Genomic DNA, 15,162 nt, shown 5'->3' with positions numbered 1-15,162 from the left:
ATTGAAAATTCATATGTTTCTTCATACAAATTCCATATTTCTTCACTTGTTACCTAAAATTTCGATAAGTCAAAGTGGATAAACAGTGAATTTATTTTTATTGAACAAAAAAATGGAAACCTTTACAAATAATTGTATACAAGTGTATATGAGTATATACTAATTGCATTTGCTCAGAGAAGTTCGTAATCACATCGAGTTTTGTATAGAAAACCGTTTATATGGCAGAATATTTAAATAAAGGGGAAAATACACGTACGTAAGTACTTATTTTTCATTCGAACGTTTTAATATTCTCAGAGCGCGAGCGCTTCTAGCCTCTCGCCCACTTTGACATAATCGACAACATTGAGTTTATTCTATGATTTTTAATAGCAAGCCGACAGGAGTGAAATCGAGCGGACGCTGCGTTTGTCTTACGGTTGTTTTGAGATTTCTACGATAGTGTTTATCGTGACATAATGTTACTTTTAAAATGACAAGTGTTTATTCCGTGTTAGCGTAGATCTATTTTGTAATATGTTGTTTTCTAAAATCGTTTACAATTTTTATTTAAGTGCTACATATTTATAAGCTTGAATTTTACAAAGGTAAACCATTGTATATGTTATTGTTTTTTTTTACTATTATTAATTTATTGTTAAATGAAGAATTATTTTTTCTTTTTAATGATTTTAAACGCATTATTGTTCAAGCCTTACTCATCTAATCCTTCGACTTATGAAAAAAACTGATAACGATCATATTGATTTTGTCTTAGCATTTACGCAATGAAAAAACAAACTGGATTCGTGAATACATCTTTAATAAATACAAACTCAACGTAACTAACACTTCACAACATTTATTTTCAATCGTAAAATAATGATTTGTGAAATAATGCTAGCTATTTGTTATTTTTTTACCTGAGATAAATAGCATTGAAGGTATTTCGACACAGATCAAAATTATATAAGTTTTCATGTTTACATTTGATTTGGCGAGTTCATAACAAAGAGTTTGATCATATCATGTACCAATAAAGACAATAGTTTTCTCACATATTTTTATTATTTCTTTAAAAATCAAATAAATAATTTTTGAGCACGCAATCCGATCAAAATAAAAATGATAGAGCTGTAAGTTGTATTATTTCCGGTCCATACGTTCGTATAAATAATAAAATGCCATATTTGTGTATTTATAATTGTTTATTTTAACAATTTATTGTTGCTTTATTATTATTATGTTGCGAATAATGTCATATAAAAAATAACAATAAATATTTTGCTAACGTTGTCAACAAACTAATCCATATTTACGAATAGAAAAATATATTTATAGCTTTATATTTATAAAAGTACAAAACACGTCCTATTTTATATTATGGCATCTTAAACATGTGTTTTGTATTTTGGTTTGAATGTAAAAAAAAATACATTGAACAAAGAGAAATATTAATGAAAAAAACTCATTCTTTGGCACATTTTAGTAAACTGTATCAATAAGATAATATTTATATTTTATTTTGTGTTCAAGTGTTCAATGCTCAAAAATCATACATCGTCTTGCCAAATATTCGTCTAATCTCAGAGACCACATCGCTCACTCCTTTCAAGAACGCCATATATCAAAAAACTTGATTTTTCAGGAGAACGTTTTTAAAGTTTAAAAATATAATACAATGTATTAAAAATAAATATCAAGCCTACTGGTTTATTATTTTTTTACTGTGCAACAGATCTTTTTAGGTAAAACCTAAAGGTTTTTTTCTCCATTTGAAAAATATTTGGTATATTTAAAAAAATAATTAAACAACACCTTTTCTTCAAAATGCAAAAACAACACTTTCTTCCCTGTAGCGAGTAAATATTATGTTAAAAATATGTCTCTTTTGCTGGGATATAGTACATGTTATGGGCATTCCGAAAACAAGCACAACTGAAAATTGTCGATTTTTTTTATTTATGACGTTCTTGTAAGGAGCTAGCGACATTTCGACTGCATTCTGTCTGCTTTCATCCTTATTTTACCAACCCCATGCCTTACTTCCATACATTAGGGTTGGTACCAGTGTAGGACTCCATTGTGTACTGGCAGTTTAGCTTTCGCTGTTAGGCTACAGATTTAAGTAATCAATTATATACTAATTACGAATTTATTTATTTCAGTTGCCAAGAGAACGATTGCCATCATAAAAAATGCCTGATGACGACATCAGTGTGCGTGTCGCAGTGAGGTAAATATGGATAATTTATTGTAATCTATGCTTTTATTCATACAGAGATCCACCCAAGAGAAACATACATAAATATTTTATCATTAAAATACAAATATAGTAGGGAAAAACACGTATGAAATGCTAGTCATATTAGTATATCTTAAGCTTTGTACTGATATTTCTTGGTAGAACTGCATTTTATAGAATAAAAAAAATAACTACTTATGTAGTTTTTTCCACGTGTATTTTATTTGACCAGCGACCGTTTTTCGTCGTAACCAAGATCACCAGACTGGTGTGAGACTAGACAAAAATTATGTACACATCAAGGCAGCGGTTGAGAGCCATGATTGAAATAAAAAAAAATACCATTCATTACTATATTTTAAGTATTATGCCACTTAAGTTTTATTTAATTTTACACAACTAGTTGCGAAAACTTCAGATGTTTTCATCGACAGGGAAAACATCTACAGTTTTCGAAACTAGTGGCGTAAAATTAAATAAAACGTGGTATAATACAAGCGTGTAATTTTTTAAATAATCTACATGTCATTCCACAAAGTTAATGCCAAATCAATAAATAATATTTTACTATAATTAATTTTATGTTTACAAAATTATTTTTGATAATTTTTATTTTCCCTTTGTGTTATGTCCTTGAACAATTTTCCTTCAAATTTCTGCAAAATTTTGACAACAAAAAACATGCCAATTCATCATTAACATACATCGCTCAAATAATATAAATCAATTTTCTTTATTAAAAAACTAAAGTTTGTTTTCATACGACACCATTTTGGGTGAATAAATAGCTATTTATAGAACCACGAAATTCGATAGATTTCTTTGTGATTGTGTTTCTTTATGTACAGAAAAATAATGAAGGTCGGGGTCACCAAGGCAAGGCCTCAATTCACTAAAACTTTTCGACTATCTGGGTAAAGAATTTCGCCGGAGGTTTCTATTTACAGTCGATAAGTTACACGCGTATTGCCATTTTATATTTTATATATTTTTTTTTTTTTTTCTTCAATTTATCAGCTTACTGGTAGTATTATACGTACTGCAACTTGCAGTAATGCAATGGTATACTTAATTCATACCTTCATAACTTCATACGAACTTATGATGGTTAAATGTACAAAAAAATTAAACTGTTCTTTTGAAACAGATATTTTATTTAATAATTAAAACGTAACTTTGTTTTAAAATAACTATATTTTATTGTAACTTAATTATAATGTCTACCGGTTTGATTTTAAAACAAAGTTACGTTTTAATTATAAAATGGAAAATCACAAAGTTAGTATTTCAAATATAAATTACATTTTTTATTATGTTTAAATCGTTTATATATATTTTTAGAAATTGATTTTTTGTATCTATTACAAAACAGGAAATCCATTTTATCAAACTATTATTGATTTTTAATTAGCATTATTTTTTTATTTTTTTTGTTGGCATCTTTGATCTGATTTGTAATAAAAGTTCCGTCCTCCACCCCTGCCACAGATATATTTTTGTTCGATAACTTTTTTTTTTAAATAAACAGCTCGCAATTCGAAACTGTTATTTTTGCGTTTTTTATATAACAGTTTAACGATTGTAACAGTTCTTTTTTTTAAATAGTAACAGTTTATGTAACCGTTAAGTCTGTCTAACGTAATCGCTTTTTCGTTAATTCTTTAAGTAAAATTGAGAACTTTCAGATATTTTTTATTTTTGATTAATTGTTCTGTTTCTGGTCAATTTAATCTGAGGCAAGTCATATGTTCACAACGTTTGCTTTACATGGTAGTAATCACTACAAATCACTCGAGTGGATGTTATTGATGGAATCTTTATGATAATGTTAATATTACTTAAATATTTATGTTAGCAACCGCCAATTATTTTATCTTAATATATTGTCTGCTTTACATAAGTCAGTTTCGACCTTCTTATTGTCGATACGAATTTCAAAACAATGTGTATGTTAAATGTTTAGCATTTTAATCATCTATATACTCTATTAATTTGTAAAATTGACACATTCTGCATTCATTCGCCCCGCAACTTCTCAGTGAATCCACAAAAGATCCATCGTTAGAGATCCGGTCTTAGAGATCGGATCACTTAAGGGGAACATTTCCACCCATGTGGATCTTCTGAATGAACGGATCTTACCCAACTCTATAGAATTGTATTGTTGTTGAATTGATAAATAAATCGTGTCGAGTTGTATGTTTTTCACATCCCAATTACGAATAATGATTGTTTTATTTTATAAGATTATTTGTCGAATTAGATAATTGCCTGTGTGTTTCTCAGCTGCATTCTCTCTAAATACGAACAAATAATTTAGAACAAAATAATAGTAAATGTTTTGAATTAGATAAAGTGTGTTATAAAATGACTCACATCATTCTCGCTAAGCATTTATTGAATATAACATTTGCAATATGTAATATTGTCTCATTATAGCGATCAGTTTGATTGCATATACATATACATATAATGTTGTCAGTTGAATTAAGAAATTCTTTATAGTATTTTTTTTGGTGATATTCATCATATTACAAAGTTGTTCTTAAAAAAATTAATCTGAACTCATTCTTCTATACCTTTATTTCTCTCTTATCACCACCCAATAGTGCATAGAGCAGTGCATCGTTTAAAATGAGTGTTATCATAATAATAATTGCAATCAATATATTGCAAAAATATACTGACCTCATCACGGCTGTCCAAATTTAAAACACAGTAAGGGAATTTTTTTTTGTAGTACGTTTTTTTTGCATTTTTGGACTAAGTAGAGTCTACTTAATCCATAAATGCAAAAAAAAACGTACTACAAAAAAAATGTCCCTTACTGTGTTTTAAATTTGGACAGCCGATCAGTTTGATGATGTTGGTAACGACGAATCTCGATCACTGGTCAAATAAAATAAAAATATATACATGACCAAATAACAGTGTAAAATTCTATCGAATATTGACTACTGCATGTTATTACGAACGTAATGCTAGTTTCGTATGCTTGAATGAATTGGAATGCTCAAACGTGCCATCTTTAATTTTTTCGTATTGTGCAATCTGATCAAACATGACGGAACCATTCCTTAAAAAAACATTTTTTCTTCTTCAAATCTATAATTTAACTAAATTTCCCTTCGTCGTATTATTAAAGTTGCGATACCTATAATACCGACAGTAATGTTCTTGTCAAATTTTGATTTCGACCGGAGAAATACCTTTTTATGCTCTTTTTATTACACGGTCATATTCGTGAAGACGCTTACATATCTCGTCAAAAATAACTAAATTTACCATTTTTTCCCTTTCCTTCCAAAAAAAATTATAAAAAATTACTTTTTTTTAACACATCTCTAAAACTTAGACTAAACTTCTCGTACTTACGGTGTTTTAAAATAATGCGGAATGCATCGAATCACGTGTTACAGCGGATTTTAAGAAATAGCAATATTTACCAAGTAAAACATAAATTAAAAATGAATAGATATTAACACAAAGTTACCGCTGAATCAATTGATGGTATCATCTCGAATTGAGATGAATAAAATTTTGGATACACAAAATATTGTTTAGTTTCGAAAAACGCATTTCCAATATTGTTATCTTCAACATTTTGAGTGTGTATAAAAACTTGTTCACAAAATCTGGATTATCTCCGATTACAGGAGTTATTTTCATATTATTAATAATATGAAAATAACTCCTGTAATCGGAGATAATCCAGATTTTGTGAACAAGTATTTGGACACACTCAAAATGTTGTAAATAAATTGTCTGGTTAAATTATAAGCTTAAATAATAAAAATGAAAATGTTATTTTCTGGCGTTTCTCATGTGTGTGATTATAATCCAGGATTCGGATCTCACATACTAATATAAGAGTTTCTGCTTAATAAAAAGCTTCTTTACATCTCACCAATAGATGTCTCTAGTGAAGTTCTAGTGATTCAAGAACAAGGTTTCTAAATTGGTTCATATATACAGAACTTCCAAGAATTTGAGTAGTGTGGTTGTCAATAATGGGTAGAATTGGTGAATGTTACACGTGTGTAAAGTGATCACTTAAACCAGCCTATGACGGTCGTCAGCCCCGTAAATGCCCAGATATCCATATTCTTCTTCATCCTTGATGAGATGTCAAAAAAAATTTGTTATCTTCATTTTAAGTTGATTTTGATCTCGAATTCTTTACGTATAAAACTCTTGTTTTCATCTATTTTGTTATCGTCGCCTCGAAGACCTTCACCTAGAGCTGTAAAGATAACTGCCAACGCGGGAGATAAGTCCCTTCTCCTCGCGCAAGGGCTTACGTCGCTTGACGTCAGTTTGTGTGGTCCACCGGTGTGTTTAGGCACCCACTTGTGGTGTTGAAGGTCCCCACCTCCCACCCGTCGGGACCACAGACAAACGGTGGAATAATAATATCTGTTTGTACAAAAGAACGTCTAAAACATACATACACTTTAAAATCAAGTATATTTACATAGTAGAAATCTCTATTTTAGTCTTACTGGTATAATTGTTGATTTTTTTACCGGCATTGACAAAGATGTTACCGTAGAACGGGGCTACTGGTACTTTGATGTGTTACTTGAGCCCAGTACAAAAAATATCTGTATTCGGTCTACAATAATGAACGTATCGTGACAATAAGTATCACCTGTCAGGGAAACAATGAATCATGTCGATACAATGAATCATGTCGTCCAGGACAGAAGGGCCTATAACCTGAGGACGAAGAGAGCTGACCCCAGCAGTGTACAAGGACAATAAGCCGGGATTTAGCCAGGAAGAAAATAAATATTTGATAGATTAGGAACACCAGGAAATCTAGAAATTAACTTTATAGAATAAGGAACACTAGGATAAGAAAAATATGCAAGATTGAAGATGTCATTAGGTTGGGAAGGCAACGAAGACGACTAGAACGGTAGAACGGGGCTACTTGAACTTTGATGTGTTACTTGAGCCCAGTACAAAAAAAATCTGTATTCGGTCTACAATAATGAACGTATCGTGACAATAAGTATCACCTGTCAGGGAAACAATGAATCATGTCGAAACGTTCATTATTGTAGACCAAATACAGATCTAAATTTATTTTTTATACTCGGCTCAAGTAACACATCAAAGTTCAAGTAGCCCCGTTCTACGGTACCTAATTGTTTTAAAACTTAAATTAGTTTATTTGCTCAATTTTTTCTTCGTATTTAGTCGGATTTATTGATTTGAAATTTAACTTACTAACTAACTAACCATAACGCCGCTTTCCGCAGGGTTAGACAGAGAGAATAGAGGGCCTCACCATTTTGTGTTTGTAAACATTCAACGCATCTTCTACATTCGTGCATCTCCTCATACACTTCTTCTTAACCATATCCGCTCCCATATCCGCTACATATAAAGCATATGGAGTTCACAAACATGCCTTCGCGCTCTTCTGTCTGCCGCCAACTCCTTTGCATCTCCCAAGTCAGGTCCTCGTCCCGAAGTTCAGACAAGAACTGCCGGCGAATGAGCCAGGAAAGTAAAACAAATTTATGAGGCAAATGTGGTTGGTAATAGAAGCAGAGGAAGGCCAAAAAAACTTGGCATGATCAAGTGTTTCAAATACTTGAAAGTGGTCAGGTCAGGAGTCGTAGCAATCGGCGGGGATGTATAAGGATATGCATGAATGTGAAAGAGGCGAAAATTGTTTGCAGTGACAGATTGGTGTGGCGTTCTTTTCCTACCACTGCGGGGAAGACACGTAATGGTTAGTCACTTAGTTTATTTTATATTTTTTATTATGTGTTAATTTCCAACCATCGCAATACTTACAAATAATTCGTTCTTATAATTACAGTATGGGCGTCTATATTAAAAGTGTTGATTTCACCTGCAAAATTAAAAAAACAAAAGAAAAAAACGTAATGACTTATGATTTACGACTACCATCAAACTAATACTTGATTCGGTACATCTACATAAATACTCTAGGTGTATATTTGTTAAAATTACATAATTAAATGCCGTTTCTAACTTAGAGGTATGTGTAGGTGTAATTGTCGTTGGAACTAAATAAAAGTAACCGAGTATAATTATTTGTTCATAACATATCGCTCACTCCTTTCAAGAACGTCATAAATCAAAAAACTTGATTTTTCAGGAGAACGTTTTTAAAGTTTAAAAATATAATACATTGTAATAAAAATAAACATCAAGCCACTAATTGAACTTTTTACTGTGCAACAGATCTTTTTAGGTAAACCCTGAAGGTTTTTTCTCCATTTGAAAAATATTAAGTATATTTAAAAAAATAATCTAACAATACCTTTTCTTCAAAATGCAAAAACAACACTTTCTACCCTGTAGCTGGTAAATAAAAAGTTGAAAATATGCCGCTTTTGCTGGGATATAAAACATTTTCTGGGTATTCCGAAACATGCACAACTGAAAATTGACGATTTTTGATTTATGTCGTTCTTGAAAGGAGTGAGCGATATGTATAAGTGATCACCTAACCAGCGTATCTAAAAAAACCGTATATTCTGAGAATCTAACCCGAGACCTCCAGCACGATAGCCAAATGTGATAACCACTACACTATGGAGCCGGACATTTTTTTTTTTCATATTAAAAATAAAAAGCATTGTTAACTTTGTGGTATGTTAACATAACACTCTCCTTGTCATTCATCGTTTACTTTGTGTAATAATACCACTTTCATAAGCACTAATTCGTGACTACTGATTTCGGAATATTCATTCCATCATCAGGTCATTCAAATAAAATTATTACGGTCTGACGTTTCGCTCACTCCTTTCAAGAACGTCATAAAACTTGAATTTTCAGGAGAATGATTTTAAAGTTTAAAAATATTATACAATGTATTAAAAATAAATATCAAGCCACTTATTGAACTTTTTACTGTGCGACAGATCTTTTTTAGGTAAAACCTGAAGGGTTTTTCTCCATTTGAAAAATATTTTATATATTTAAAAAAATAATTAAACAATACCTTTTCTTCAAAATGCAAAAACAACACTTTCTGCCATGTACCGGGTAAATATTAAGTTAAAAATATGCCTCTTTTGCTGGAATATGGTACACTTTCTGGGCATTAAAAACATGCACAACTTAAAATTGACAATTCTTAATTTATGACGTTCTTGAAAGGAATGAGCGATTTGTACAAAAATAAAAAATTGAAAGACAATTAGTACTTATTAAAGTGGTATTACACAAAGTAAACGATGAATGATAAAAATTGTTTTTTTTCTATTTCCTATATCAAATTTACATTCTTATTACTAACCATTAAAACTAATATTATTAGAAAATCGGGCGCGAAAAAAGATTCGTTAATATTTCACAGGGATCTGAATATTTTTCTATGCATTTACAAAAAATAAAATCTTTTTCAGTTTAATACTTCCTATCTAAACTATCCATGGAAAAATGATTTCTTTTAGCTCCAAAAACTCCGCCTCTACCATTAATAAAATACATATTTATTTGATTCTTTCTGTGTGAGTCGCAAGTGACGAGAAAGCGAGTTCAGAAATCTGGGTGGCAGTACCTGCCTACGTATAATTTGAATAGTCTATTTTGTCGGAACTTTGAACCAAACGGTTGCGGAAGAGGTAAAAATAGCCACACGCGACGCGTTTGACGAAAGCTTCCCGCGGTTTTCGTGACATCGTTTCGGTTTTTTCCGCTTTTGACGCATTCTGACACCAGAATCATATATTTTTCAGTGTCTCAACTTTAGTTTGAATTATCTGACTTCCAAGTGACTGACTGAAATCTCACTACGGCTTATAGTTTATATCTTTAGGCTTATATCTTTGTTCGCAAATCTGAGTTTCTCCACTTTACTTATACGAGCATGGGTTAATTGTATACAACATTTTGAGTGTGCCCAAATACTTGTTCACAAAATCTGGATCTGGAAAAAACAATTATTCACTGACAATTAAATATAAAATAAACTATTCGATCTACATTAATCAATGATTAACGTTACCATAATTTCACGTAATTCATGAATGAAAATCTAGGCAAAAACACTTCTATATCGGCATAATTTCAAACAATTAATTTTAGTTCTACGGTATAATATTTTCTTACAAAATAACTTAATATTACTAACGATTCTGTGTGGTCAGACGTCAGACGGCTTGTCTCACACTGAATCAACAAATTCGCTCAAAAAAACATTAATAAACATATTTGTTTATACCAGCATGCTCGTTATTTCCAGTCGATCTGTTCGTATCTCGCAAAATAAATACCTACCAGCATTTTAATATTATGATACTCGGAAATACCCAATATAAAATGCTCGATAAAGATCACACCGTTCAGACGTTGGTCGGCATAAATATGGCTTTGAAATGCCTACTTCTTTCGATAAAGCATAACATTTCGTTATAAATCATAATTGAACGTAACGTAAAGTGAGTATACATTGCACCAAACAGATATATTTTGCACTAGTCGATTTTTTTTCAAATTAAGTAATCGTCATGTTATAATAACTTTCCAAGGAAATTTTTCTTCCTTCAGATGTTTTTTGAGGAAGATTCAACTACGACATGCTTTCACGATTGTAAAAACGATATATTTGCACGTTTAACGCAAAAACATCTTATATTATTTTTTGACATCTCAACATAGATGTAGAAGATTATGGAAGTCTGGAAGCCTATGTTGAGATGTCAAAAAATAGTATAAAAAATAACTCCTAGTTGGAGATAATCCAGATTTGTGAACTAGTATTTGGACACACTCAAAATGTTGCAAAGACATCTTACTTAAGTAGGAGTAATTATTATATTTTTGATTAATGTTTTACTTAGTAAATACCACTATATCTTAACATCTACTGTGACACGTGTTTCGATGCATTCCACGTCATTTTCAAACATCGTATGTGAAGCTAATTCTATATTTTAGAGTTGGGTCCTTGGGACGTTGAAGGCTGAAGAGGGGGTAGTAGCTGTTTCTTATTTTTATTTATTTATTTTATTTTTATTTATACTTTATTTTTTATTTCTTATCAGTGGGAACATAGAATATAGGGGGGAGGATTGTAAGAAATAGTGGTAAAAAATTAATTAAAAATGGATAGATTTTACCACAAAGTGACTGCCGAGTCAATTAATGAAAAGTAATTATTATACCCTAATTTAAAAGTAGGTCCCGTTGGCTCAATGTACACCCCTCTGGTCCAAGTAACCACAACTTACTCTACTCCAATGTAAGCTTTGCGGATGTACGGCGAATAAATCTTTTCGGCAGTTGTTATTTCATCCTATTTTATCTAGTCCGATTGATTTTTAATCGACTTGCGAACAGTGATTGGATTCGGTCTACTGGCTGCGCCGGCTTCAACGGTCAACTGGATAAATTCACTATTGAAAATAATGACTTTACGAAAAATTGCAATTACAAACATTGCTAGAGGGGCTCTTCGATGTGATTGGAGGAATCTATACTTATAATCTAGATGAAATGAGCATATCTTAGGTCAAACATGAGATAAAATCAATAGTTGAGACTCTTTAGAGTTATTACAGGAATCTTCAATCTACCATATATAAATACATACTTATAATCCATGCGAAATGGACATATTTTCGGTCCAACTCGAGAACTCTTCAATGTGATTGTAGGAATCTATACTTATAATCCAGGCGAAATGAGCATATCTTAGGTCAAGCATGAGAATGAAATTAATAGTTGAAGCTCTTTAATGTGATTGTAGGAATCTATACTTATAATCCGGGCGAAATGAGCATATCTTAGGTCAAGCATGAGAATGAAATTAATAGTTGAAGCTCTTTAATGTGATTGTAGGAATCTATACTTATAATCCGGGCGAAATGAGCATATCTTAGGTCAAAAATGAGAATAAGATTAATAGTTGAGGCTCTTTAATGTGATTGTAGGAATCTATACTTATAATCCGGGCGAAATGAGCATATCTTAGGTCAAGCATGAGAATGAAATTAATAGTTGAAGCTCTTTAATGTGATTGTAGGAATCTATACTTATAATCCGGGCGAAATGAGCATATCTTAGGTCAAGCATGAAAATTAAATTAATAGTTGAGGCTCTTTAATGTGATTGTAGGAATCTATACATATAATCCGGGCGAAATAAGCATATCTTAGGTCAAAAATGAGAATAAAATTAATAGTGGGGTCTTTAATGCGATTGTAGGAATCTATACTTATAATCCGGGCGAAATGAGCATATCGTAGGTCAAAAATGAGAATAAAATTAATAGTGGGGTCTTTAATGCGATTGTAGGAAGCTATACTTTAATCCAGGCATTTTTATGATTATCTTATATATTTTTTATGATGAATATCTACCCACTACTTTAAACATTTAAAAAGATACTAATCTACCATTCATATATGTAATATTATACTGTTTTAAATGTTTGAGGATTATAAGCCCACCAACATAGTCATGTATTTAAAAAAAAATGTGTTATAATAAATATATATATATATATAGGATATACATATAAAACTTGTATCAAACACAGTGAATTACCTTAGGAAATTTAGGATACTTGAAAGTGATCAGGTTAGAAGTCGGAATATGGTTATGCCGATGGTTATGCCTGTAGGAAGAGCTACCGCTATGTTGAACAATATTACATTGGATATTGATCTGTTCCATGTGTCCGAAGTAGTTTTCCGAAGCGAGATTCTTCTACACATTTAACAAGAGTCTTCTTGTGTAATTTTTAATTTATTTTTTTAATGTATACGCCTTAAATGTTTATTTGTAATGTATATATTAATTATTGAATAAATTGAAATTGAATTGAATTGAATTGAATAATCGGCGGGTATGTAAGAGGAGATGCATTAATGTAGAGGAGGCGAAGAATGTTTGCAAAGATATAGTAGTGTGGCGTTCTATTCTCTCTGACTACCCTGTGGGAAAGCAGCGTGATGGTAAGTTAGTTTTTAAAGAAGAATACGAAATGTCTCCGAATGTTTTCGGTAACGACACAATTCTTACCCGTTTTATTACTCACTATTTAAAATAGCTCAAGTGTCCTCATTTCAAAATTAGTTTTTAAATCTTACATGTTTTTTATTTATTTATAATTCCGGCTACTTGGTTTAATTGTTTCGTTCTTCCCACGTCATATATATATTTTTTAAATAATTTTCACGTGTAATGGTCGTCCGCCTCCGTAGTGTAATGGTCAGCACGCTCGGCTACCGTTCTGGAGGTCCCGGGTTCGATTCCCAGGTGGATGTCAAATAAGTAAAAGTGATTTTTTCACTCTAATATTTATTCAATACTACCCTGGACTGGACAAGGTACCAACCTGAAGCGGAGGGCTGATCACCTTTCCTTCATGTGTTAACGATCAAGATAACACTGCGTTTATATGATGCAGTGCCCTATGCACCATATGGGGTGCGGATAAGTGTTTGAAGAATATAAAATGGTAGACCTTAGGTTCTACATTTTTTATTTTGTTTATTTTTTATAAATTGGAAGTTATAATAAATGACATTGAATTTATCTCTTCTCTCTTCTTCTCCGTCTGATTCCTTATTACTGAGGGTTGTGACCCTTGTGGAAGCAATGACTCTTCTCCAGTTATCCCTTGATTGCGCTGCACGTAGCGCTCCAAGCACCGAGATCCCTGCTGCTGACTTGATCGGTCCATCGTGTGGGGATCTTCCTCTCACTATCTTCCCTTCCAGGCTACCGATCACAACCAGTCGTTCCAGGCTATCCTCGTTGCCACGCGCAACGTGTCCAAAGAACTGGAGAATCTGTCGTGTACAGACATTGGCCAGAGCCAAGCCATCCAAGTATAGTTCCTGGCGAATGGTCTGTTTGGTGCGTCTAGCTGTCCATGGAATTCGATGCTTGCACCTCCAACTCCACATTTCGAAAGCGTCGATTTTTCTCCTTTCTGCTGCTTTTATGGTCCATGTTTCAGCAGCATAGAGAAATAAATTAGTACCTAATTTAAAACAGTTAATTGTAAAACAGTAATAATGCCATCTTCCTCAATCATAATCTGGAGTAAGACACCGAACGGGCAGAAAATACTTTTTTTTTTAGATGGGAATTGCATTTATTATTTTACCTTGTTTATTATGTACAGGGTTTATAGATCATTTAGTGGATTTCTGTTTCTTCTAGCTAATTAAATGTTTTTATTTGAATCTGTGTTGGGAACAGGAGGAACAATCTAGTGTGGGCCCATCAGGAACTTCTCAGCATTTGCTCATTGCTGGGAGGATATCACGTAAAATTTCTCAGGAGAAGGCGGACTGTTGACTGTCATCAGCAGACCTTCCGTTCCACTAGAAGAGGGTTCGGCATTTTGTGTCCTAGCTTGGTTTATGTTACCAATGTCCTTCACTATTTTTATCATGTATGATACTACCTCTCGTGACAGTTCCTTATGAACTATCACGGATCCGATGTTGGATAGGTCCTCACCCAGGCCCCTGTAACGCGCCTCCAGCTGTTGTCTTTTGGCAGAAAAGACTTGTAATCCTTCGAAATGTGATCCTTTGGACAAATGTGCGCTCGGCGTTGATTGGATGGAATTATTATAGGGTCCCATTACGGAACGCGTAACAATGGTTGATGTAAACAAATAAATTATAAATATACCGCAATTTATTCAATGTCTGATCGACAAAGCGCTAGTTACCATAATGCGATAACCGAATGTGGGAGGAAGTGTTGTATTCAGATGTAAGGTTCATTACAATATGTATGGAAATGAGAAACTTGCTGGAATATTATTATATACTACGCCACGCGTCGCTGTGGCTCAATCTAGTTGAATGGGAAAGAAATAAAAGAGAAAGTATACATTTCTTTATGTTTAATATCACAGAATAACATTATAGGGTGTAAAGTAATTTAACAACTGTCAAGAAGCGCGCTGTCCGCCA

General features: G+C 32.3%; 1 protein-coding gene across 2 annotated transcripts in view; it reads left to right on the top strand.

Annotated features, from left to right (window-relative positions):
* The first annotated feature begins 356 nt into the window (after positions 1 to 356).
* LOC148313876 (kinesin-like protein KIF21A) overlaps positions 357 to 15,162 on the top strand; it is a 129,754-nt gene continuing 114,948 nt past the window's right edge. For both annotated transcript variants that reach the window (XR_015837338.1, XM_088257630.1), the window contains exons 1-2: positions 357 to 590; positions 2,151 to 2,218. Coding sequence is in view for 1 of the 2 variants with exons in the window: in XM_088257630.1 (XP_088113756.1) it covers positions 2,181 to 2,218 (38 nt within the window). In the remaining variant the exon portion in view is untranslated. The remainder of the gene's footprint in view (positions 591 to 2,150; positions 2,219 to 15,162) is intronic.

This window comes from Brachycentrus maculatus, unplaced genomic scaffold, assembly GCF_059751285.1.
Source record: "Brachycentrus maculatus isolate JH-2025_06_01 unplaced genomic scaffold, ASM5975128v1 h1tg000005l, whole genome shotgun sequence".
In the NCBI taxonomy this organism is placed as follows: Eukaryota; Metazoa; Arthropoda; class Insecta; order Trichoptera; family Brachycentridae; genus Brachycentrus; species Brachycentrus maculatus.
This window is presented reverse-complemented; position numbering and strand designations above follow the sequence as displayed.